The sequence below is a fragment of the Rhinolophus ferrumequinum genome, chromosome 18 (genome assembly GCF_004115265.2).
Source record: "Rhinolophus ferrumequinum isolate MPI-CBG mRhiFer1 chromosome 18, mRhiFer1_v1.p, whole genome shotgun sequence".
In the NCBI taxonomy this organism is placed as follows: Eukaryota; Metazoa; Chordata; class Mammalia; order Chiroptera; family Rhinolophidae; genus Rhinolophus; species Rhinolophus ferrumequinum.
In genome coordinates this window covers 25,755,819-25,783,385 of record NC_046301.1, presented here as the reverse complement: position 1 = coordinate 25,783,385, position 27,567 = coordinate 25,755,819, and the positions used below count along the sequence as shown (strand labels likewise).

At 38.7% G+C, this 27,567-nt stretch overlaps 2 protein-coding genes across 3 annotated transcripts; both read right to left on the bottom strand.

The window, feature by feature from the left end:
* Nucleotides 1-10,157: 10,157 nt before the first annotated feature.
* NPY2R (neuropeptide Y receptor Y2) lies at nt 10,158-17,778 on the bottom strand. Of its 2 annotated transcripts, none has more exons than XM_033134637.1 (2): nt 17,426-17,778; nt 10,158-12,091 (listed from the first exon to the last, which is right to left on the bottom strand). In XM_033134637.1, exon 2 carries the CDS (start codon nt 12,080-12,082, stop codon nt 10,934-10,936), a length of 1,149 nt encoding a protein of 382 aa, XP_032990528.1. In that variant the 5' UTR covers nt 12,083-12,091; nt 17,426-17,778; the 3' UTR covers nt 10,158-10,933. The 2 variants fall into 2 exon arrangements, with proteins under 2 accessions (XP_032990528.1, XP_032990527.1); XM_033134636.1 differs by having other exon boundaries at nt 17,436-17,521.
* On the bottom strand, nt 17,556-26,322 carry LOC117038420 (uncharacterized). The gene is made up of 4 exons (XM_033135406.1): nt 26,237-26,322; nt 20,885-20,984; nt 18,073-18,357; nt 17,556-17,744 (listed from the first exon to the last, which is right to left on the bottom strand). Exons 1-4 carry the CDS (start codon nt 26,320-26,322, stop codon nt 17,556-17,558), a joined length of 660 nt encoding a protein of 219 aa, XP_032991297.1.
* Between the last annotated feature and the right edge of the window lie 1,245 nt (nt 26,323-27,567).

The following is a 27,567-nucleotide window of genomic DNA, read 5'->3' as shown; positions in this document are numbered from 1 at the left end:
ACTTAGAAAAAAATGGAAACCCTTAGTCATAATATTTCGCCATGTTAACTAATGGTTATTAACAAACTAGTAACCTAAACTTTTCCTGCAAATTCACATTGATTGACCTACTAACTGAGAAAGTGAGGCAGGGGGTATGTTATGGATGAAAACACGGAGATTTATAGCCTGTGACGTCCCTCTTCTGTTGTCTTACTTCAGGCCTTTGCATGTTCACAACTATCTCAAAAGTTTAAGCATGGATTTTTCAACTACATTGCATTTAGGGTTATTTGTGAAAGAACTATACATATTCTTGTTTTTATAAGATCATTGCAAATATGAAATGTAAAAAAGATGTCATTATTGACCACCAGAGCAGCAGAATTTAGAACATATTAAAGGAGAGGGAGAGGGAGAGGGAGAAGGAGAGGGAGCGGGGGGGGAGGGGAGTGTGAGAGAGAGAGAGAGAGAGAGAGAGAGAGAGAGAGAGAGAGAGAGAGAGAGAGATTGAACTTCAAAACAACTGATTTCCTGAAACTATCTCAATCAAAGTGTGTCTCATACTGAAAAAGATGAAGGCAGAAAACAATAGAGTACATGAAGTGAAATAAACAAAGATGTATTATATTTCGGTGGATTTTTAGATCAGAGTTACAATGTCATAAATAAATGGGCTAAAAGAATATACTTTACAATGAATTTAATAAAATAAGCTGCAAGACATCTTACATTTCTGCCAGTATAGATCCCTGCAGTATATCCTCTTAAATTCTACACTATGCATTCAAATACTCATTTATATATCAAGTATAAATCAAAACTAATGAATTTGTTAAAGGATTTTTGGTTGGTATTGCTATTTGAGCAAATAAATTGATTCATAGTATCTTACAACTTGCTTCTAGTGGATTAACAGCAATATTGTTATTTTGGTATCGAATAGTAACAAGGTTCTCAGCATGAAGAAGCTGAAGATGTTTATATATCATTCAAAAAATACTTTAATATAGCAACTCAGTTAGGTTTAAAGATAGGTACCAAAATACATGCTAGAAATACATGCTAGGGATCAAACTTAACAAGTTTTCATTTCAACTAGGGACCATTAACACTCCCAAAACCTTCAGCTTTACAAAAAATGTAACAAAGGTAAGATATGCATTTAGGAGAATACAGCATTTAGTTTTCCTTTATGCTCAGGTCAAATGAGCACTTAGAAAATACTAAGAATAATCATGCAAATCATGAAAACACTGAAAATGTAAACTTTTCACTGTTCATAGGAATAAGTCCTGTTACATTAATTTTAAAATATACATACCATGCCTGTCCTGTACAAAATATTCTGCAGATATAAGCTTAGGACTGCATTGTCCAGAATGGAAGCCACTAACCACGTGCGGCTGTTGTGCACGGGAATTACTGCTAATCAGAATTGAGTTGGGCTCTAAGTGGGAAATTCACGCCAGATTTTGAAGACTCGTTATTTTTAAATGAATGTGAAATATCTCATTAAGGATGTCAAGTATTCTCCCCAGGATGAAGAGAACAGGGGAGAACATCACTTTTACTTTTACAAAAACAAAACAAACAAACAAACAAAAAACACAAAAAACATGGAATAACTTCCAATTCGTGACATTTTTATAATCTATTAGAGAAATGAGATTGCAAAGCAACTAACTGTCCAAACACTAAGGAGACAGGCACATTCAGGGACAGAGGTGACACGAGCACTCACTTATCAAATACACTGAACACTAATGAGAAGAACTCATTTCAGCTAGAATAGTTGAAAACTGGGTGAAGACCCGGGGCACACTGGCAGGACAGTGTAGGATCCTTGGGGACTATAAAAATTGGAGGAGTCCACACCCTCTTGCAAGATTTTCTCCACGAATCCCACCCTGGACTCACAGAAGAGATCACAGAGCCTAAGAGAAAGTGTTGGTTTGGGTGCAGACCCCGAGGGTGCGGCAGAGCACCTCTGCAGAGGCCCAAGAAACTCTACCTGATCATGCCTATGGGAGGGAGGGAAACAAATGCGTTCATCTTAGAGCACTGATGACGAGCAGGAATAGAACAACATACTCCTGAGAAGGGCAGGAGCACATGCTGAGCCCACACAGCCAGGAAAAGGGTGGAAGGACTGGGAAGGCCCCACCTCTGACACCCAAGGACTTGGCTCCTGCCTAAGGCTGAGGCTTAATCAGAACAAAGAACACCCACCAACAACAATCAAACAAGCTTCAAACAACAGTGGCAAAAAGACCTTCACTGAGGTGCCCTGAATGATGTGATCAAAATCAAATTTCATAAGCTTGTGTTAAAGAACAAAATGCAACTGAGTAAATTTTAAAGATCTTCTTGGCTTTATTCAGTGATTAATGAATCAGGAAACATCCATTCTAGTAGATAGAAAGGAGCTCTGATGAGCTCCACAAGGCATGAGATTTTATAGGCAGAAGGGAGCAGTAGCAAAAAAGTTATAGTGGGCAATGGCTGATTGCTTAAAGCAGGGTTATTTGATTTATATGAAGCCAAGGGATGTCTTGGAGCTGAGTCTGATAATTTGTGCTGAGCACGCAAGAGCTAATGGGTTGGCTGAGGCCTTCCTTTTCCAGGACAGCCAAGCATAGAAACTTAATTAAGTTTTAGATTGCTATTGTGAAGTTTAGCATGAGTGACTCCATCTTGGGTTGAATCTGGTTACTTTAACACTGTCTTAGTGAAGTGTAGAGTATGCACGAGAGTGGGGAAAGGCTAGAAGTAAAGGTACAGGTAGGATGGAGTTTCAGTGCTCCTATTAAAAGCAGAAACTGAAGCAGTGGTTGTAGGAATAAAGATAGACTCGTAGAAGGATTTGTATTGTAGAGGGTAGGAGAATTCAAGATCACTCAATGGCTTGGGCTGTAGGTTGAATGCCAATGCTATGAAACATGATAGTAAATACAGCCATGAGAAAAAGACTTATGAGGGAAAGTAGATCTTTAAATTTATTGAGCACAAGAAAAAGAGGTTGAGTTAAGAGTTGGAAATGTTCTGGACCAAATCTGGGTGTCTTGTACCAATTTGTATCTTTCATGCCAATCATGGGCCATTTTATGTAGGTGAGGATGATTGGTAATTTAATGATATAGTCCGAAAATCTGGTTATTTGAAACTGAATTGTCATTGATTATAGGCTGATATAAAATGGTTAACTTTGAAGGCTTGGTTTCTAGCCATTTCATGTGTGAAGATTTCTTTACGTGGTCTAAAAAAGTTTGGGAGCCCACTGGAGTCAAATTATGTTTTGGTATGTGTTGACTGATAAAATGTCTAATGACAAAATACCACCCTGAATTTTTGTTAATCAAAACAGAATCTCATACATTTGAAATAGAAGGGTGCATTTGTGTATGCAATGCATTATTTATTCAATCAACAGACAATGTTTAGTGTGCATTTTAAGGAGTCTTAGACCCTGTGAAATAACCCTAAGGACCAAAGAGGCCTGCAGCCCATCATGTGGTGCTTGATTTTCTTGGTTTAATGATCACATCATAGAAATAAAAGCAGAAAAATCTTAGAAGATAAGATAGAACTAACTTCTGATCATTGAAATGCTTTATAAACTTCAAAATCCAGTCCAGTTTAAAATGTTGTAGTCAATGAGATTTTCACATATAATTGGAAAGAATATCACTCCATATAAAAACTCCTAAAATAAAAGATTCTTCTGACACACCACAGTTTTCTTGGCTCAAGGCTAAATTTTAATTTTCCCTTTACCCCATTTCATTAATCTCTGCATTTACTTGTTTCTCAATGCCTTTTATTGCAAAAAAGATCTGATCTCAACAACATGCTCAATCTGAACTAAATATAGTTTCATACAATTGTAATTTTCTTTTATAAGTGCAATTTTTTTAAATCCTTAAACAATTTCTGGAAGTCTCACTTTCTCATTAGCAAACACATCAATCCTACAAACTGATGCTGATATTTATTTAATTAAACAGTTATTCTCTAATTCAATAATTAGTTGAAGCTGCCTATAAACGTGTTTTAGATAGTGTTATAGAGATATTTGGGTTAATATATAACAGAATTAAGAATAACGATGATTTCTAATTCAGCTACTGGATACACATATTAAACTCCCTCCCAATGCTATTTAATGTTGAAATAGCATATAATCAAATTCTGAACAAAATGCTCATAAAAATCTTGCCTTATTTGATGGCCTATATTTCAGGTACCTTTTTCATATGTAGAAGCAGGGCACACATGATACATAAAGCCAATGGAATTATATAAGCAAGTTTTTTCTAATGTTCATCGTTTGATTAGTTTCACCAAAGTAACTATGTTTACGTTGCTCCATACACTCAGTAAAAGGAGTGAATTATGTTTATTTTCTTATTGATATTCTTGGACTCTCTGTTGGCCAGAGTAAAACAAATTTAATTTAGTTCATACTTTGTCTAACTCACAATTTTTATATCTTCCACAAATTCCCAAATAGAAAATTATGCGACTATGTACCTGATCCATAGTTCACCTCTACAAGGCCACCCAAGAAAAAGTGTCTGTGAAAAGATGTCTTGATTTCTTATAAAATCTAGGCATGTACGTGAGGGCACTGATTGGGCCAGACATGTCATAAGGTGAAGGAGTAAACGGTGAAGTAGAGACTCTAGAACTGGATGTCTAAGCTCTCTCAGCCTGCTTAGCTAAGCTGAAAAGACTAATAAATGTTAGCCAAATAGCTTCCTGTCAGCATTTAAGTCACTCTGTGTGTCTCTGGAGCCATGACAGAAATCTAAAGAAAACAGTCAATGCACATGAAAAAAAATGGGCCAGTTTACAAATGTGGGGCATCACATGCGTATTCTGATCATGCACCGAAGACATGCTATAGCACTACAGCCTGAAACGTCCTTAGCGGCCACACTGTCCCCTGTTACAGGGTTGCCTTAACAAGGTATAAGGAGTAACAAAACAAAGAACAGGCAGTCAGCTTAGGCAAAGCCTGTAAGGCTCTACGTGCAATGAATTCAATGGGCCTAGGCACCCCCCTTGACAAATTACAATTACAAACAATTACAAAAGTTCCTAATTTTTATTCTCCACTGATATCCCAAACTTTAGCAGTGACAATACATCCTGCTGGGTTAAAATTTTTTTTTCCTATTGAAGTTCAAACACACCTCAATGTTTTCATTTATTACTTACTGCGACTCCATGAACGCCACCTTTTCCAATGGACCAGCCAGTTAAAAGCAGATCCTTAATGACAAGAGACATATAATTAGATGTGATAGTTTCATGGTACTCCAGAAATTCGCAAGAGATGATATCCAACAGCCAGTTGGATATGCACTATTGGAGCTGAACTGAGAGGTCTAATGTGGAGATAAAAATTCGGATTAATCAGCATGTTGATAGTGGATGAGAAAAGGAACTGAGCTTAGTTGAGGATACCAGAATTTTAAAATATGACATCGTGTGTTATTCTGAATACATAAATCAGATGCTGACACTTAGTTCCAGAATCCCTGTAAGACACTGCTCCCTTGGATTTGGCTGTTGCTGTGGACTCTGCAGCTTCTGCTTTAAGCCTTGCCTGTTGCAAATTCACCCACGGGCCTTCTGGGCATTCTGGAATATATTACCTGACCCTTGGAATCCCACTCGCCTCACCTGTCCTTCCAGCCAATCTCTGGCAGTGGACAATAGAATCAGGGAAGAGGACAAAGGAGAAAGAAACTGATGAGAGAAATTTAGGCTTGGGAATAACAGAACCTATTGTAAGAAATTATGTCAATTTGTTTAATGTCATGAATTTTCTACAAGGATGACATAACTTGGTTGCACAGTTATGCAACTATCTTTAAGAATGTGCTTAGTGGGCAAAGTGTATTCAGTAAGAGAGGGCAATTATATAAGTACAAATGATTAGCACAAGTTACAAACTGCTCAAGATCTACCCACAACTATGTTTGGCATAAAAGTAGCACCACATCGCAACACTGCGAGTTCCAAAATTTCATTAATTCGTATTCTCTAATCATATCCATTAAAAAAAATAGCTATGGGGACCTGTTCTTACAAAAACAGTCCAATACTCATATGATTATAACCATGTTTCATTTTGCTCTTGGAATGTAATAACAGATATAAATAATTCTCGTGAGGGTTCTCCTAGGTAAGGAAGGAATGACTACATTTAATTTTAGACTTTTAAGCTAAACACCAGAAAGCAAGTATAAAATGCTTATTTTGGAGACAAACCAGATTTGTATAACTCTCATAGAGCTTTAGACATCATAAACTACTAAGTATACTGTATCTGTCCATCTGTCAGGCTTTTTGTGCCTTTGACAAAAACTACTGAGACAACTGTTTACATGGGCTTGTCTTTGTAGCAAGTAAGAAGTTTTTATTTCCAGTAAATTATTTTTCCTGGAACAGAAAGGCAGGAGAAATCCTTAAGTGTCAAATTTTGCTGATGACTTCAGTAAATCTAAAACAACATGGTCTCTGTTCCCCTAGATCCTGTTGTTACATAAATCAACAAGGTCCAGTCCAGCGGGATCCAGATATTATCGCAGACTATGTTGACTGATTGGATTTTGCTCCATCTTAATATACACAATGCACTCAGCAGTCCTCACCCTACATACCTCCCTTGAATCCACCTTTCTCTCCTTTCTCAATTACATTCTTGAAACAAGATTCTGATTTGCTTCTATCAAAGAACAGGAATAATTGCATAGTAGGTCCACATGTCCTTAAAGGTTGATCATAGCTTATTCCACCCTAATAGATGACACTAGGCATTTTTAAATGTGTTGGTGTTCAAAATGATAAACACCAACTTGATATGTGTCATCTTCGTTTATCAACTGGTTGGGGAAAACACGTTACACTCACCAAGGAGCTTTTTTAAATGCATATATTCAAATCACTTCTGTTTGCATTCCAGAGTGCATCTCCCCCTCTCCTCATCACAACCCACCCAAAGACCAGTGATAGTTACTTCTATAGGGACAATCTCGGGAATACGTTATATGGAAAAAGGCTAATAACCACTTTTAGATGTTTGGATGTTCTATACACAGACAATGCACAATATTGGATGGTAGTATACCTCAAGGAGATTTTTTTTCTTTGTAATTAAATATCTGTGTGTATACACAGACATATAATTTCTTATTTTTCTTTACAATGCAAGTTACTTTCCTACAAGAAGGGCAAAAAAAAAAATTTAAAATACTCACTTATTATTTTCTTCTTTATTTCACATGAAGATAGTGCAGCACATTTTCATTTTAATGTAACAACATGTGCCTACTGTACTGTGATCAGCTTTGTGGTGTTTTGCAAGTAATTTGTTAGTGTTGAAACTTGGCATCAATCTCTTTATAAAGGAGAATATATTCAGAGTTAGTTATTTTCATTTACTTCTACGGTATCTAGTTACACATTAACAAGAAAGAATAGGAATTGTAGCTAACATGTGAATTGTCATAACTGCAGTCTATCTTTCCTGTATCCTCTTCCATACCCAGGAGAACTTGGGAAGTTTGTGGACGTCTGACTAGTGTACCGAGGCAGAAAAGGTCAATGGTCTAAGAGACAGGTATTGCTTATAAATCCTCACCAGTCAATCCTTGATAACCTTTTGTTTAATAAAATGCCTATCTTTGCTTAATGTAATGAGACATAAGCATAAAGATGTTTGCGTTCTGCATGATCTTTGTGTTGTTTCTTTATGTTTTCTTGAGGAAAAGTAAACTCTGTCTTTTGCTGCCATATTATATATTAAAATTTCAACTCTTATCAACTTGAGAAGTTTAAAGACTATTTTCTCCCTGAGGCATCATTTCTTGTGCTAATCTTAGGGAGGTAACCCAGAATTTATATGCTTCTGTGGTGTTTAGGTTGTTGTTTAAATCCTGATATAATTCTTTCTTCCTCCATTCCAATCATCCTACCATAGGAGGAATAAAATGGTCTTTACTTACTCTTTACTCCTTAGTCCACCTATACTAATGGGACCATTTTAAGAATATCTTTAACACACGGCTTTGATAATAGAAAAAGGGAAAAAAAAAAGATAAAGTCAACCCGCTTCACTGCAATTTTGAAGAAGCCAAATAGGTACTGAGAGGATAGGATGAGGTTGAAACTAGAAATTACTATTTGAGCAATTCTCAAAATTGTCAGAATTGTCTGATAGAAATGAAGCATCATATTCTTTTTTGCATAAAATTTGAGTTTTTTAAAATTATTCTGGCTAGTGGGTAAAAGTTGGATTGGATGGAAAGACAACAAGATATAGAGACCAATTAGAAAGTTGCTACATTAAACCAGATGAGAGACAATAGTGGCCTGAGGAGATAATTACAGCCTGGAGTATGGTAGGGACCATATGGATGGAGAAAAGTGGATTGATTGAAGACACATCAAACAATTGGGACAAAATGTGGGAATTAACTGGACATGTGTGATAAAGAGACAGAATAGTCAATGACAACCCAAAAGTGTAAGACTCTTGGGAACTGAGTAGGCAGCAGTGTCATGATTGGAACAGGAAATACAGGAAGATGAGGTAGGGTGGGGTGGGCATCACAATGGCAGGTTCTGTTTTAGACGTGCTGGTTTTGATCTGCTGGTGAGACACCCATGTGCATATGTCAAGTCAGCTGACAGAGATCCAAGTTTGAAGTTCAGATGAAAAGTCTGGTGTAAAAATCAAGATGCAGGCATTGTCAGAATATGGATTATAATTGCAGCCATAAGAGCGGATCCATTGACTCAAGTTCATGTACAGAATGGAAAGAGAGCTGGACTAACTGTTGAGGAGCCATCATTTTGTTTCTTTCTTCAGCTGTGTCAAAATCTTACTATCTCGTCTTGAACAGGGACTCTGAAATAAAATGTCACACAATTTCTCGTTTCCCAAATTCTTTTTATTTCAACAGATAAAATCACTGTGTAAAAAGATATTTTATATTGAGTCAACAGAACTAATTAGATCATATATATTAATTGGATCATTAATCAAATTTTAATAATTTACCACTACAACAAATAATACAGTAGCATTCACATTTCCTACAGTGTAAAAATTCTCTTAAGAGAAAAAAAAAACAAAAAACCTTTAACCACAATTTTCTATTAGCAGCTAAAGCATAGTAACTACTATTTAAAGGGCCAAACTCTTCTTGGACAGTTATGTCAAGTACAACAGAAAAATGAATTCTTCAATTATATGATATATTACAGATATACAGTATTTTTGGATACTTCTTAATCAGTCTTCCACTTAATCTAAATTCTATTGTTTTCATTCTTTTTCTGTATTCCAAAAGTGCAGTCTTTTATTTCTAGCATGGAAGTAACTCAATAAGAGTCATAGTGTGAATTTTAAATATATCCATAAAATGAAACTCTCCAGTTCAAAAAGTTAATGTTTATAACTAAACGTAATACACTGAATTTATTTAAAATTTCAGGAATGTATTCACAAATTCAGTCATACTTACAAAAATATGATTGCAATGAAATGTTAACAGCATCAAAGAAGTACAATTATTTTAACATCTCAATTATTTTTCAAGACCATAATAGGGTTTTAAGCATCTTTGGCTGGGTACTGTTAAAATAGAAATTATATTCATAAAATCATTAAATGAAAAATACTATAGTATCTATACCCCACTTTATACATACAATTTTATTATGTATATATTCGTAAGTCATCCAAATAATATAGCTAATAATTTTGAGAAGAGCATAGTTCGTGTTGAAATTGGTCCAAACAGTACATTTGCAAGGTGGAATGAATCCAATGTTTTTAATACTTCTTACCAGATGGGTTCCATTTTGATGAAATTACACTGTTATATTAATCATGAATGAGTCCATTAAACATCAATTTCATAAAAAATAACACTATAGTGTTCATTAGAGTGTGTACCTGTGCAAAAACTGCTTACAAATAACCACAAAATATTACAAAATTCCACAATTATTTTGGAAAATAATTCCAAAATTATTTTCTAATCTGATTTAATTTTTAATGAAGACAAACTCAGTGCCAATATAGGAATAATACATGTTCAAAAAGTTATAACAATTAACTAAATGACTAAAATGTATTATATTCTATGCTTGTTATCTAAATAGTATTGACATAAAGCAGCGACAACTTGAAATGAGAAGTTAAATGATGGTTTACATTTCTATAATTCTGAGAAATTCAACCTTTGATTCTGAGTTAAAGAAATTTTCACTAAATATGCATTTGGTTTTAAGAACAATTGGCTAACTGAGCATTAAGGATTTCCCCCATCTTGTCAAAATACAAATTATGTAGCAAATTTCACTTAATTTCCTTAAAGTCATTCTAATAGTTGGTAACATTTATCTGCAGCATTCCCTGATGGATTTAGTCCATAGGAAAATTCATAAAAAAACACACACACACAAAATACAATGAAGGAGAGCCTGTGTCTCCCTAGGGAAATTGGTGTTTGGTCATCTGTTCATCAATTAAGGGGGGAGCAGTGAATTCTCCTTAATCTATTCCCCAACGTGATTTGAAAGTCAACTTATTTACCAACCACCTTTTAGTGATGCTGATAATTCCAATTTTTTGTTCATGTTTCCTTCACTTTGAGAAACAGTCACAAGCATTTCTCTCTGCTTTTACTCATCACTCACCCTACCACCCAAGCAACGGGAAGTGAACTGTTTTGTTGCCCTCGCTTTAAATATGTGTGTTTTTACCTAGGCTCTGCCAACCACATTTCCACAAATTACACCACAGGTGCTTCCATTCCGATGCTCTTTTCCTTCCTTAAAATGGGAAATCAGGATGCATCTGGGAGCCCTCCTCAACCAGATTTGTGGCTCTGGTCAGAATTCACCCACATATTTTCACAGCAGAGCTTCCTTAGACGTTGGTAGCCTCTGTGAAAGAGTCATTGGGACCATTGTTCTTTGTGACTTCCAGGTTTTTTTTAGCCTTGAATGTCACGGACACCTCAGAGTGAATGGCATCCAACCTCTGCTCACAGCGGAAGGCTGAGAGGAAAGCCTTTCTGTAGTTGCTGTTCATCCAGCCATAGAGGAAGGGGTTGGCAAAGGTGGAGCACATTGCGATGATGTGGAAGACAGTGAAGATGAGTTTGTACTCCTTCAGGTCCAGGACGTGGCTATCAATGTCAACAGCAAGTTGGAAGGCATGGAGAGGCAGCCAGCTGACCGCAAACACCACCACCACACACACCAGCATTTTAGTGGTCTTCTGTCTTCGCTGATGGTAGTGATCATTAGCAGCTCCAGGGCTGACGTGGTTCTTAAGTTTACTCCAGATACGAGTGTAGGAAAAAGATATGATGCCCAGAGGCAAAACATACAGGATTAACAATGAGGAAAGACTGTAGACCGTGCCATACATGCTCTTCTCCTCACCAGGCCACTTCTCAGTACAGGCCACAATCGCAAAGTCGGGAATAATCTCAATCAGCGAATACTCCCGGAAAATGGCCAGGGGGCTTGCGAGCAGGGCACTGATGCCCCAGGCTGACCCAATGATCAGGAAGCTGATTCGCTTAGAGATCTTGCTCTCCAGGTGGTAGACGATGCAACGATGGCGGTCCAGGGCAATTACTGTCAAGGTGATTGTGGACACTTGTACTGCCAGGCCCTGGGCATAGGGTACCAGGTGGCACAGGACAGGACCCATTTTCCACTCCCCCATCAAGGTGTAGGTAAGAGTGAATGGCAAGCACAGGGTGTTCACCAGAAGATCTGCCACAGCCAGGTTGGCAATGAAAAAGTTGGTTACTGTGCGCATGCTCTTGAATTTGATCACCACATGGATCACCAAAGAGTTGCCAATCACCCCGAGCACGATTATGGAGCAATAGGCCAATATGAGGACAACCTGTACCTCAATCAGCTTGGTGCTGTCTATAAGCTCCGGCTCGGGGTCAGGGGCCAGCTCACCTCTAGCAGTGGTTTGCCCCGGACCATACTGCTCCACTTTCATTTCTTCCACTGTCTGGTTCTCATCAGCCTCTGCACCTATTGGGCCCATTTTCAGCAACTAGCACAAGAATGTACAATAAAAAAAAAAGAAAAAATGGAACAACGAAAACGTAAAGGGGAGGCAAAAGAATATCATAAATGGATTAGTTTCATTTGAATTGGGGCTCAAAATACCTGTCTTCTGATCTCTCAAACTGCACATAGTAACATTCTAATAAAGCAGGCCCTTTGATGAGTCTACTCTATGTGACTTTATTTAGACCTCATAAGTCTAAGTATGGATGAATTAAATCAGGTCTTCGACATGTATATTATGATGGTAAAATATTAGGCAAAATAAAGGCAAAAACCGCAATTACTTTTGCACCAACCTAATATAATACCTATAGAGTACATGTAATTCCAATGTGAATTCTACCATATTGACTCAATCTATTTTAAATGGGATGAATATTAGAAACGGTATCAATTAATTTTATAACTGCTATAAATTCATCAAATTAATTTTAAGGTAAAGAAATTTTCTTTCCATATCTTGACTCTTAAATTTATAAATATAGCAACAAATTGCACACACAAAAAAGACATGTATTAAAATCCTTTGCCTGGTGCCTGAACTTTGTGAGTATAAAATATTTAGGAGAAACTGAGTTGATTCTATTTCGTAGCCATTTTTCTTAGTATAGGGGTTACTATTAAAAATTGGTAGCTTGATCAACAAACAAGTGCTGGCGAGTATGTGGAGAAAAGGGAACCCTTGTGTACTGTTGGTGGGATTGCAGATTGGTGCAGCCACTATGGAAAACAGTATGGAGGTATCTCAAAAAATTGAAAATGGAGCTACCTTATTACCCAGCAATTCCTCTCCTGGGTATCTATCCAAAGGAATCCAAAACACTGATTCGAAAAACTATATGCACCCCTGTGTTTATTGCAGTGCTATTCACAATAGCCAAGATATGGAAACAACTGAAATGTCCATCAATTGATGATTGGATAAAGAAACCGTGGTACATTTGTACAATGGAGTATTACCTGGCCATAAAAAAGAATGAAATCTTACCATCTGCAACAACATGAATGGACCTAGAGAATATTATGCTAAGTGAAATAAGTCAGACTGAGAAAGACATATACCACATGATCTCACTTATATGTGGAATCTAAAGAACTGAATAAATGAGCAAACTAAGCAGAAATAGACTTAGAAATACAGAGAAAAAAAACTGATGGTTGCTAGATGTGATGGGGGTGGATATGGGGGGAAGGTGAAGGGATTAGAAAGAGCAAATTAGTGGTCATAATAGAGTCACAGGGATGTGAAGTACAATATGGGGCATATAAGCAATAATGTTGTAAAGATTACGTAGGGTGCCAGATGGGCACTGGACTCATCAGGGGGATCACTCTGCAGACTATGTAGGTGCCGGACCAATGCGCTGTACATCTGAAGCTGAAGTAGAATAAAATTGAATGTCAACTATAATTAAATATATATAAAGAGGGTGCCAAATTGTAACAGCTAAATGTGATGTTAGAGGGGTAGTAGATTGGGGGGAGGTGTATTGCTCTGTGAAGGGTGTAAATGTCTAACTATTACATTGCTTTGTACACATGAAACCAATTAAAAAAACGGGTAGCCTGTATAAAATAGTTGGTTTTTTTGATGATCTAAAATAAAATTCCTACCTGACATATAGCAGAATCCTACACAAGAACTATATGAAAAATATGTCCAAATCTGAACTACAGCTCTCTCTAACCCCTAAATATTAAAGTTTTAACACTTTTCTTTCCCAGTCGCACTCCCCAACCCCAGAATTTTCCTTCTTCAGTCAATGCTATCCTCAATGATGAAGCCAAATAAACTTAAAAAGCAGGTAACCATTCTAGGCTTTTTCATCTCCTTTAGCCCCACGTTTAAGAAAACCCTCAGAATGATCTTGCATATAGCTCTCCCAGTGGTCCTCTTACCATTTCTGCCACATTAGTTTGGCCTTGATCTCTTACCATAATTAATCTAATAGTCTTCTAACTTATCTCCCTTCCTCTTTTCCTGCTTTCTTTCTTTCTTTCATTCATTCATTCACTTACCAAATGCAATTGAGCATCTTCTAAAGGCCAGGCATGTCTCCATTTTCACATTCAGCAAGCACTTAAAAACTTACACCAGGAACTAGGATTTGTGCTGGGGGTAAAGACAACAGCTAGGGCCTCTACTCTAAGGCTCTTACATTTTGTTTTACTGGACAGAGCCCACCCTGACATAAAAACAGTCTTTCTGACACGCAGTTGTGATCATATCGCTTCCCCAGTGTCCCCAGATTGCTTAAAATAATATATTGTTTTCTAATATAAAGTTCCCTTTTAAAGTCTATAAAAAACATCCAGAGCCCAATATCACAGTGGTAGTACTTTTTGAATATATTCATCATGATAAAAGATTTCTGCCATTAATTCAGAACCTCTTCTAAATGAATTCGTTTTTCACTAATCATAATAGCATCTACCTACATTGTTAAGTGATCACATTTATGAAGCCCACAGACCATGCCTGCCTGGGTATGTGCCCCGAGCTCCATTCCTCAGCCTTCCCCCAGCCTTCCCCGGGAGGGCTGACTTGCAGACTATGTTCTCACAGTCAAGTCTTCAGGACACTGGCCAGGTTTGGCCAATGGGAGGCACTGGCAGAATGCAGGGGGAAGACAGAAGCCACTGTATTCTCCTCCCCACCTCTCTCCTCTGGGCAGACTCTCAGCAGGACCTCCATGGCTCTGCTTCCCACAGGGCTGGCCTGTAGTGATTCTGTTTCCAGTGGATGGCCCTGTTCCCTGGGCTTCTGTCACACTGCCTCCCCCCTAAGTCCCTCCAGCTGGAGGCAGTAATGACTTCTTGTGTTTACTAATCCGTAGGTGACCTCAACGTCCGTTTAGCTTCCTTCACTTATGTATTCAATTCGCTGCATTTAATTCCTTTTTACATTCTTGACTAGCTTCTGTTTTGCATGATCTGCTGCTTTCATTGATTTGCTCTTCCAATAAAAGGTCCGCATACACAGGTTGGTAACATTCACATATGAAGAAAATCCCAACTCCATTGTATATGACATTCAAAGTTTGTCTCGGACCCATCCCTGCCTACCCCTCTGGCTTCACCTCTCCTGACATCTCAATATATACCTTAGGCTTCTGTCATACTGAACTACTCCCAATTCCAGCAATACATCAGCTTTTCTTGTGCTTCGCTGCCCTCCCTGTTCTGCTCTGGGAAGCCTCTCTCAGTTCCCCCAACAACCTGCGCTCACTTCTGATGCTAAAACACTACATGCCACATTGCATTTGTTCTTCCTTCAGCACACAGCAGTCTCTTTGAGGACAGAAACTGGATCTTTTCTATTCATTGTTTAATCCTTAGCACACAATCTAACACATCAAAGGTACTCAATAATTTGGCAAAACAAATAGGAAGCTAAAGGAATTTTGATCCTTTCCTTAAGATCATTGCCTATACAGAATTCCTTGCTCTGATACACCCGCCCCCTGTGTGATTGTCCTTTCCTTTGTCGGGTAACCACCCACCCATACAAGAAAGTTGTCCCATGATCCTTCATCAGTCAATCCCTGACAAGAACATTAAAAACTGTCAGTCAGTATACCCATAAGGAAACTTTCTGTCTCAAGGGCTTACCCCCGCCCCTACCCCCCAAAGCCCCCACCCACATAAGCCCTGATAGGAGCCTTATTACAAAGAGAGATTTCCATGTAGTCATGTATTTACTTTACCAATATATTCAAATTCTCTCTGCATAAATTTCTCATCAAATGTTCCAAAAAGCCCAGGTCCTCTTGGCATTTGTCTCCACTCTTAATAATTAGAGAAAATGGAACTAACCATTCAAATCTTGGAGTGTAGAGTTGGTAGGCTGTACCTTTCCCTTAGACTAAGAAAGAGACTTTACAGAGCACAATTAGTCAGTCTTGACAAGTCATGAACAGAATTAACAAGACTCCCAGAAGTTTGAGTTTGAGGTTTGCAGCAAACTAAGTTGAGAGTAAACCTGAGATAGAAGGATATAAGGACTATATTTGATTGATTAATTTCTTTTTCTTTTCAGCCCCAATTTCAAAGCCCCTTTATTCAAAATTTCTCTGCAGGGATGGTTACTGGTCTACAAGCAATTAACACAAGGGCAGTAAAAACTGTTCGCAAGTACACTACTAGCCTTCAGCTAGGTCAGAGCTTACCCTGAGAATGTATTATTTTATCATTGCCCTTCCAGAAAAGTGGAAGAGGAAAAGAGAGTACATAGCATGAGTTGCTGGATTAAAAACTCAGAAACACAAAAATTAGAAGTAGACAAGGGAAAAACCCTTTCTTTGAAATAGGGCAAAATGAGGCAATCCCATTGTTCAAGACATTTAAGGAAAACTGTGAATGGTACAGTTTTCTTGAATAAATAAATCTGTAGAGATTCTGTTATAGAAATATTTCTTTGTAGAATAGGAAAACGGCTTCAGGGTTTTTATCCCCTCCCGGAGATTCAAAGAACTTCAAATTATCTCAGTGGGAAACCAGTTTCTGCTTTAACTGTGTGTTTAAATTTGTGGGACTTTTTGTAACCGTACTGTTATTGTGACAGGTGGGCTTTAGAAGAACTTAATATCTTATCAAGCACAAGACCCTCCAGGAATTTTTCCCAGGGAAAAATCCCAGAAATAATGCCACAGGCCTTCCACTTGTTAGTCCTGGGTGAGAGGGGTATGGAGGTCCAAGAAATGCTCCATACAAAACATGGCTGTTTGCCTAATAAGCAGAAAGTTGAAAATATTCACCAAAGGGTTTGGGAATGTCTTTCTTCAGTGCATTTGAATTTGTGGCCTTTCTCTGAAAAGAGCAGTGTCTATTTCATGTTACTGATTTTAAAAGATGTTTCCCTATTGCAAAAAGTCTTAAAAGATTTTTCTTTTGCCTCCTTCTCGTCCACCATATGCTCCTACCAGTGGGTGAGTCCTTCTGGTGGAAAACCAGTGACTGCTTAAACAAATGTGTCTATTCTTGAACAGCTTGGGAGAATCCAACATGACCTTCCGCTTTCGAGAGGGGTTTGAGTTTTAAAGAAGAGGCAGGAACAATAACAACGTGCTCTTCTGGAAAGATAATGACCTCCCTCCAAGAAAGGTCAAGGAAACAGTCAAGAATCTTTAGGAGAAAAAAGAAAATTCTAGCGAAAGTGGAAAATGGGAATGGTATCACCCCCAATCCCCTAAATGGGGGAGAAGGGAGTTCCTACATTGATGAGGATCTCACCTCCCCCATGCCCTCTTCCTAGGACCCCAGAGCTTCTCTGGGGGGTCTTCTCATTCTCAGAAAGTGAATCAGAGTTAGGACTTACACTTACTGACCCGACCCTCGAGGAGACGAGCAAACGAAACGTGTGCAGCCAGTCAGAACGATGATTATCTAGCCGGCCGATCCGGAGAAGGCTCTGGAAGGTCCCCAAAGGCAAGTCCAGTTCCCTCGGCTCAGAAGGTGCAAGGCAACCCTCGCAGCGCGGGAGAGCAGTCGGAGCATGCGGCGTCGCCCCGCAGTCCGGGCAGCTGGGAGCCTGGCACTGGGAGCCTGGCGCTGGGAGGCTCTGCCGCCGACCTCTGTGGCTTTGTGCGCTCGGGTCCCCCGCAGAGCAGCCGGGGTGCCCGGGCCAGGATCGGAGCCTGCAGAGGGGGTGATGGAGAGGATGGAGGGAGAGGTGAGCCCCTCCCTCGAAGAAAAAGATGCAGAGGGTGGGGGACGATGGTCCCGTAGCGGAGAGGACTGGAAGGGAAGTTTCCGTGGCAAGGAAGTGGGGACAGCGACCACTGACTCTCCGCTACCCTCTGGGCTTGGAAACCGCGCAGCGAACCCTGCCCAGCGCGGCGCCCCCTCGCGGGTCCCCGCCACCACCTGCAACTGCTACTCTTACCGCCCCGCCCCCTGCGTCCCCTAAGTTTGATACTCTGGATAAACCTTTGCACCGCTTCTATCCTTTTCCCTTCCACGAACCCCTGGCTTTCTCTCCGCTCTCCAGTTCCGCGTGAGGTGACCCGGCATGGAAGGATTCACCAAATCCGCCTGGGAAAGGGGAAGTTCAGAGCCAAGGAGGGCGGGCAGACTCCGTTGGGAGCCAGGGGCTGCGGTCCCCGGCGGCAGGCAGAAGGAGACTTCAAGCTGGCGGGAGGCGGACGTGGGAGGGAGAAGTTGCTTCCTGTTTTCCCGCCCCCACCCCCGCTTGCAGGAGCAGAGGTGAGACTCTGGACCCACGCAGAGCCGCGGAGGAGAGCCGCACGGCTGCGTGGAGGACAAACCCGGGCAACCTGGTCCAGGGCTGTGGAGCAGGGCGCTGGTGCAGCTCTAACTGGGCGGTCGTTGCGCTCCCACAGGAAGGTACAGCAAGTTCAGATCCTTGTTACCCACGATCAGCAATTCCCTTAACAGGTGTCGGCTGATAGTTTGCAAGTTGGGTAGCGCGGATTCAAATTCAAAAGCCTGCATGCAGCCTGTGGTGTGCACTCTGGCTCCAGGGGAAAACAAACAAACAAACAAACAACAACAACAGAATAAAACAGGAAGAGGAAAACAACGGGTCACAAATAAAACCTAATGTTGCTTTCTCCCGGTAGTGACTTCCCGATCCCCAAGCTACTAGTACCACGATGAGGGATGAGCCTGTGTCTCCGGACCACTCTCACCTTCCTCCTCATGGCGAAGCCCTGTGCTAATGCGTGGAGCCCGCCGGGCTGAGTTCGTGGATCAAAGCAAAATAGGGATGTGGAGGCTGTTTCCGCAGGGTTCTTCCCAGAAACTCTTTATTCTGAGCCATTCCTTCTAGAAGTTTACAGTCAGTCTCTCTTTCCCTTGTTCATTTGTAGAAGGGACAGTAGACCCTACCAAGTTAGGAAAACAAAAGCCTGAAACTAGAAACAGCCTTCTGCCCTAACTACGCTCTGTTGGGGTTTTGCACACATTACTTTCCCTCTATGTATCAGTGTCTTCATTTCTGAAATGGGGATGGTCATACTGGTTCGCTTGGCATTTCTCTGAAATATTTTTTAAAAGGACTTCAAAAAAAAATACTCTCTCCAAGATATTGTTTAAGGCCTCCCCATTGGGTTTTCAATCTTATGAGGGTTTGCCCATACCCTAATAGTACTGCATTTGATCTTTGGTGAATGTAAAATTATGCCCATACGACCATAGAAATTACTTATAAAACAAAGCAGCTTGGACGTTTCAATTTCCAAGAGACAAAAGTAAACAGAACAGGAAATATCCAAGATACTCTACACAGTTCCACTTAAAATATTTTTGTCCATATTTGTTACCTTGGGGAAATATTCCCTGCTCACACGTGTTTTATGCAACAAGTTCCATGCTTCTTAATATATTTGCACCAGCGAAGAATGAACTATGTGCCAAGGACTTGTAACCATAGAAAGGAGGAGTGACTTGAAATAACCACCATAAAAACAAATACGCAGGAAAACCGATGAGTTCTGTCCTTCAGAGTAATTGCTTTGGAAGATTCAACTGATTTCACTGACATTGATTGCACAAAACATTTTTGCCTCCTTTAGAACTGCCTTTCAAAAGCGTCTTAGGCTTTCTTCCTGTAAGCAACCTGAAGTGACCTCTGAAAATAGTTCACTATTCATTTGACCCAGAAAACCACGCAAAATCATGCAAATCAAGAAGTTCAAATCTTTGTGTTCATTTTAAGATCACTCATGAAACTGCCCAGGACAACAACGGTATGCATATCGGAAAAGCCACCAAGTGTCTGAAGGATGTCACTTTACAGAAACAATGTGTGCCCTCATTACAATGGTGGAGCTGGTAGGTATGCCCAGGCCAAACAGTGGAGCTGGACGCAGGGTTGGTGGCCCAAAAAGAGTGCAGAATTTTTGCTGCACGTGCTTAAAAATGCAGAGAATAATGCTGAACTGAAGGGTTAGATGTAGACTCTCTGGTCACTGAGCACATCCCGGTGAACAAAGCTCCCAGGATGCGGAGCAGAATTTCACAGGCGGATTAACCCCTACGTGAGCTCCGCCTGCGATCTTGAGATGATCCTCATGCAAAAAGAGCAGATTGTTCCTAAACCAGAAGAGGAGGTTGCACAGAAGAAAATGATATACCAACAGAAACTGAAGAAACAAAAACTTATGACCTGGAGTAAATTCAGCATTAAACAAATGCTAATATGTTTTTTGTTTTTTAAAAGCATCTTAGCAGTCATACACAAATATTTGCCTCACTCCCTTATCGACATATATGTGTCTTAGAAACATCCCATCGTTCCACAGGCATCTACTCAGCAGCTCTAATAACATTAAGTGACCTGTTTGTCTTCCAATAAAGAACAGAACTGGATGAAAAACTGATAGGTTGAAATTAAAGTTGCCTTATTGTATATCATATTACCAAGGACAGTTTTGACAATTAACTCATGATATTGTTGTGCATTAAGGTCTAACTGATATATTTTAATGTGCATATACTGTGTGCTATAGTAACAATGAACCACTCTGCTGAATGCCCATAAACTCTATCAAGGCACTGACAGAAGTTTATGGACGTGATGTGAAATAGTGATTAAGCCAAATTGAGATAGGACAGGATTGTGGCTGCCTGATCTGTGTCAAATTATTTAGTTCCTCAAGCACTTCCACATCTAACCAGAATATGTGGTGACTGCTCTTCAAATAAGGAGCAGACTCAAACTTGGATCCCTATATGGTTGTAGCCAATAACTTAAGTCACCAGCTGGCTCAGGTGTGGGAGACAGTAGGGAGTGGGTGGGAGGGGACTGCAGCACTTGCGACAGCACAAAAGCACATCCCTTTTCTGAAGGAGGAGGCTGCTTCTTACATTCTACTGAGCTGCCCTTCAAAACTTTAAATCTAGTAATGTCAGATCTGAAATTTTAAGAAAAGCAAAAATCCATATTCTTAAAAATCTTCCACATTTTAAATGAAGGAAATGGATTTTTAAAAAGTCAGACCCCCTCCCACCAAAAAAAGAGAACATAAAATAAAAAGGAAAAGGAAAAAGTTGTAACATTGAAAACAAAAAGTCAGACCCCCAGGTGGACCAGATTGTGCAGACCAACATAAATAAGAAGAGACAAATAAGTAAATAGATGTTTAGATAATAGATATGCACAGCCTGGCCCATGCATGGGTTTGTAGCTTCGGATATTAGTATGTGATGTTTGACAAACTTCCTAATATAGTTCAGTCATGACTCCACTACCATTTCCCCTACCCCCTGACCATTCCTTAGTGCACATAAATGTAAAAGGAATGCTGACAAAGATTAATTGCCAAGTAAGTAATTGTCTTTTCCACTTCTGGTTGAATAGATGTTTTCTCAATGAGACTCTGAAGTAAAGGACCCAATGAATAACTGAACACTTCAGTATTTTAGATAGTTAGAATGAAGAAAGTTCAGAGAAGCTCTTAGTTAAAAAAAAAAAAAAACAAAAAACACCTAGATAAGATCAGTATAGAACACCATTTATGACGCATATTTTTTAGATAAAGTAAATCATGATAATCATGCTATGGATTTCCTTCAGTCTAAGTTCATATTGAGAGCAAGGAAGCTTCCCTTAAGCTGTAAATAATCTCATTGTTAGTTTGACTATAAAAGTCATTTGTAAGCACTGTAAAAGATGGAGAAAACAAAGAAGAGCAAAGAAGGAAACATCATCTAAAACAACGCTGCCCAATAGAACTTTCTGCAGTAATGGAAACGCTCTATGTCTGCATGTAAGATAACCACTGACCACATGTGGCTACTGAGCACTTTAAATGTGGCTGGTGCCACTGAGCGACTGACTTTTAAATTTTAACTTTTTAAAATTTAAGTTAAAAGGATAAGTATGTTTTGATTCTTGACGGAACGTTCTCCTGGTTTCATTCTGCCAGAAAGCTACTTGGGGTTTTTGGTTTTTTTCGCTCACCTTAATGTAAGGGTTTCCTGAGAGATTATTAAATAACTTTCAAGCCAGAGCAATCTAATTTAAATCATAGACAGAACAAGAAAGAAGTAACCCCGAGTCCCAGCCTGAGGAAGAAATCTGAGGAAGAGAAGAAGAGCACAGGACCGAAAGAGAGAGGGCAGCAAGACCAAGCAGAATTCTCTAAACCCCAGTAATGTAAGAAAAGCTCAGTGAAGTTATTAAATAACTTAATTTCTTAGGCTAAACAAACAAAGCCTACTAACAAGTCCTTAGTTAGGAAATATTAGTAATCAAACTAGCTTACCAGTCAGTTACAATGTTTAGTATATTTGAAACTGATTCTATCTTGCTTTATTTAAATGTTCAATAAATTTAATTATTTATCATTAGGTTTATTAAGTCCTTACAGAAATTCTTTTTAAAGTTTCAGTAACATCTCCTTGTATAATAGTATATATTATGGAACGTAGATATGCTAATGGCCATTTGGCTATACTATTGACTCTCGGTTGTGGGTATATTTCTGATTGGATCTGTGCCTGTTTTTCAAGTAGGAGAAGGCACAAGGGGACTTAAGTTAATACCTGAATAGATATGATAGAGGTTGCATCAAGTAGACAAAAAAAGAAAAGAAAAGAAAAGAAAAGAAAGAGATCAGTTTATATGAATGGATCTGGAAGTGCTATAACTTTTTAAATGTCTTCCCTTAAAAAAAAAAAGTCAATTTTTTAAAAACTAGCCAGTCTAATCATGCTTTTTTTTAATGAAAAGGTAATACTACTTCCTTCTACTTCATTAAAAACTTGGTTCATTTGTAAAAAGTGGACCAGCAAATGTGTGAACGAGTAAGAAATAGTAGCCAGATAGTGAAATTTCACAAGCTGATACGCTAGATTATCTTAACATTTTTATATGCAGTATGTAATGAAGACAGGTGTCTCATTCAAGAACAGTAACTAGTCATTCAAAGTGATATGAATGCTAAATCCTAAATTGGGCATAGATATCATTTGCTATGATTTTTATTTCTATGGATTTGGGGATTTTATTTTTGTTTTGAATTTTTAATTACATATTCAAAGTAATTAAGTAGGATTGTAAGCAATATATGCAACATTTTGCTGAGATTTTTATCTTTCAGTGATCATGTAAATGGATATTAAGACTGGTAATCTAAATCTGAAAGGATATTTAAATGCAAATGATTCAGTGAAAATTTTAATATAAAACAAAGGAAGGGACTTTTTTTATGTGGAATTCAGATTTAATCAGTGCAAATTTCATTTGATTATCTGAAACATGCACAGAAGGCCCATGGCTAAAGAGGAAACATGCACCCTTTTGGGAATTTCAATTTTACATAATAAGTGTTTATCCTTATAGCATATGAGGTCTGACAATTAAGTTCGTGAACTTGCCACCATGCGCTTACATTGGCAGCACTGTACAAACAACTCGGTAAGGTTTCATAACCTTGTACGTCAGTGTCTCACAGCTGTGTTCATGTTAATGTGTGGTGGTGTCTTGCTGAGTGGCGTTCAATATTGCTGCGTGTTTTTGTGTGCTGTCGCGAGAATGTCTGAGCTTGAATTAGAGCAACGAACAAACATTAAATTTCTTGTTAAATTTGGCAAGAGTGGAGGTGAAATCAGGGACATGTTAGTCCAAGTTTATGGGGATAATGCCATGAAGAAAACGGCAGTGTACAAATGGATTAAACGTTTTGCTGAGGGGAGAGAATGTGTCACTAATGAAGAGAGGTCAGGGCAGCCAGTAATAAGCAGAACTGATGAAAACATTGCAAAAATCCATTGAACTCTACGTCAAAATTGTCGGCTGACTGTAAGAAGCATAGTAGACCAAGTAAACATCGATATAGAAACAGTTAGGAAAAGCTTAATTGAAAATCTTGGCATGAGCAAAGGTGTGTGCAAAAATGGTCCTGAAGGAGCTCTCACCAATGAACAAAAGAAAGGAGTGTCAACGTTTGCCAAGACCTTTGGGAGAGGCAAGACTGTGTTTTGGGCCGTGTTATCACTGGTCATGAAACATGGGTGTACCAATACGACCCTGAAACAAAGCATCAAAGTGCACAATGAAAGTCAGCCAATTCTCCACAATCAAAAAGTTCGGTCAGTCCAAATCAAGAGTCAAAACGATGTTGCTAACCATTTTTGATATCAGAGGGATTATTCATTATGAGTTTGTACCAACTGGACAAACAGTTAACCAAGTTTACTATTTGGAAGTGCTGAAAAGGCTGCGTGAAAAAGTTAGATGAAAATAACCTGAACTTTTCGCCAACAAGTCATGGCTCTTGCCTCACAACAATGCACCAGCTCACACGGCACTGTCTGTGAGGGAGTTTTTAGCCAGTAAACAAATAACTGTATTGAAACACCCTCCCTACTCACCTGATCTGGCTCCCTTCTTTCTTTACCCAGAGATAAAGGAAATATTGAAAGGAAGACATTTTGATGACATTCAGGACATCAAGGATAATACGACAAGAGCTCTGATGGCCATTCCAGAAAAAGAGTTCCAAATTGCTTTGAAGGATGGACTAGGCACTGGTGTTGGTACATAGCTTCCCAAGGGGAGTGCTTGGAAGGTAACTGTAGCAATATTCAGCAATGAGGTACGTAGCACTTTTTCTAAAATAAGTTCTCAAATTTAATTGTCAGTCCTCGTATGTCAAAGTAAAAGTTGCAAAGTTAAAAACACTACCCTCAAACAAAATATATAGTGTGTACAGGTCACAGATTTATTTGATTAATAAGGGGGCCAGCACAATGGCAAAGCTGGTTCTAATAGGATCCCACAAGTGAATACACATATAGTCAATGTAAGAAAGTTTCCTGCACAGAAGTGATACTTTAGATATAAAACTGGCCGATAGTCTGCTGTGTAGTAAAGCCATAACTTAGGAAGTTGTATTTCCCAGACAATATCAGTTGGTCATTTGCATCTCTGCTAGACAAAAATCAAACTTAATTTTCTGAGTTCACATCAAACTTTATAGAAACTGGGCTCTAATCAATAGTCAATAAGTCAAACTCAGTAAGCTACCTTCATCTGGCAAGTCAACTGATCTTCAGCCTCATAAGACAATGCTCCAAACTGACACAGAAAAAGCATGTGATCATCCTACTCTACTTTTTTATCACTGTCTGCAAACCACCCTAAAACTTAGTGGCCTAAAACAATTATTTCATGTGGCTCATTGTGGGTCAGAAATTGAGAAAATAAGTTCGGTGATTCATTTCTGATCCATGTGACATCAACTGGAGAGGTGAGATTGTAGATTCTCTTCTAAGATGGTACCATAACTCACATGTCTGATCCTGGGCCAGATGGGCCACAGTAGCTGGAGAATGCTGTCTTCACACACGGCAACCTTAGAGTACTCAGACTTATTACTTGGCTTTTGGCTTCCCCTGAGAACAGTTTAAAAGAGAGTGTTCTAAGACACCCAGGAAGAAACTGCAAGGCTTCTTAGGACCAAACCTCCCAAGTCCTGAACATCTCTTCTGCCTCATTCTTTTGGTCAAAAAAGATCTAATGTCAGCCTACATACAAAGGAAGAAGAGGAGTGAGCATACCCCACCCCTGAATAGGTGAAGGGCATATGTGTACAGGGAGGGGAGAAACTGAAGGTCTAAGAGAAATGTCATCATACATCCCTTTGCCGTAGTCCATATTTTGGATGTTTGCTTTTTATGTGTTTGTTTGTTTGTTTGCTTGTTTGTTTAATATATCCATTAAATAAGGACTTTTCTGGGAAAAGAACAGCAGTCTCAGAAATTCCACAATGATTTTTCTCTTCTTTGACTTACAGTCGGTGAAATTATCAGAGCCAGAGAGGGCAAAAATCTAATATTTTCTCTGTCAGTGGAAGCCCTGAGGTAAGAATACGTGATTAAAATAGAAAGGGTGCTTCTAACATCTACACTTAGATGAACACAGTGACCCTTACAAATAAACAACTTTGTAAAGTGGAAGAGCTATACGAGGAGGAAATTTCTAACTCCACACCGTGGGTTTTAAGTAGGTTTCCCCTTAATGATTTACTAGTGTTCAAACTTAGTGTTCAAAACCCCAGGTAATATGACAGCACGACATTGCCTGATAGCTAGTTCCAATATTTAACGACCACAGTCTCAACACTACTCTCATTGAGTGACAAACTGTGGACCCCCCTACCCTCCAAATGGTCGTACTGCTGAGTAATGCTCAGAAGCTGCTCTCAGAGGACCTGGGGCACTGTCTTGAATCTGCGGTTTGCTCATTGTGTGATTTGGAAATGTCATTTAATCTCTAGGAGCCTCAGTTTCCTCAACTGTAAAATAAAATACATGTTTTTTTAATACATATAGACTAACATTCCACAGAATTCCAGAGCAGGAACATGGATTGACTTTGGCAATCCTCAAATATTCCTATCTCATTATTATTTATGATATCTCTTGTTAGCGTTTCCTTAATTTATTATCCATGTTCTATTTTCTTATGATCTCTAAAAATAGAAACACACATGAAAATAGTCTCTATTGTATTTTGAATAGTATAGTAATATTTTTAGATTAACCTTGAGAAATCTTTAAGAAAAATGGGGGGAAAAAACAGGCATGTACTAAAATTGCTAAGGGCATCTGACAGTGAAAGTTAATGAAATTACTTAGCTTTTACCCAACTAAAAAAGTAAATCATATATATTACTTTATATATCAAAGGGATGTTACATAACTGTTAACAGCAGTGTATATTTACAGTAAATTAATCGTGACATTGAGTAAGTTGGTACTTGATTTGACCTACTTGAAAGGAGGGTTATTTATATATGTTCAAACTATTTAATGCTTTCATTAGATACATACTATGAAACATATACGAGAAATGAAAATTTTTAGATGCCCCTAAGCCCAGACACCCTAGTTCAGCCCAATAAATGTGCATGAGTGCTGTGGGATATTTTAAATTTGAGAGGAAATCACAGTTATACTTAACATCTGCGGATACCAATACTTGACGTCGACACTGAACAAAGTACAGCTTAAATTTAGTTCACAGTTTCAACATTAAATTACCCTACGTGACTTTCAATGACGTCTTATCTTTGGAAAGCTGGGTTTGTAGTGGCTGCTGTGATAAAAATTAATTACCATGTGAACAGTCAATAAATAACAGGAAATAAGAGTGGCAGTTTCTAAATTAATTTCAAGGTGTGAGAAGTTTCGCAGGGTCCAACAGGCATACACATGTCCCATTGGTAAGTACTGTGTTGATTGAAGAATGAAATTATACTACACTTTTTCAATTTATGTGTATTGTTTTTTAATGGCTATTACGCTTTTAGGACATAAATCCTTATAAAGTTGTTTAGACCTAACTACTTAATAAATGGCACTGCTAAGTGTCTTTTAGCCTAGAAATCACCATGAAATTTCGGCTTCATGCCATATCTATATGGGTATAACATTTTGTTCATGTAGGATGAGACCATTTAATTTAGTTAAACGTGTTAGTTCTTTAAT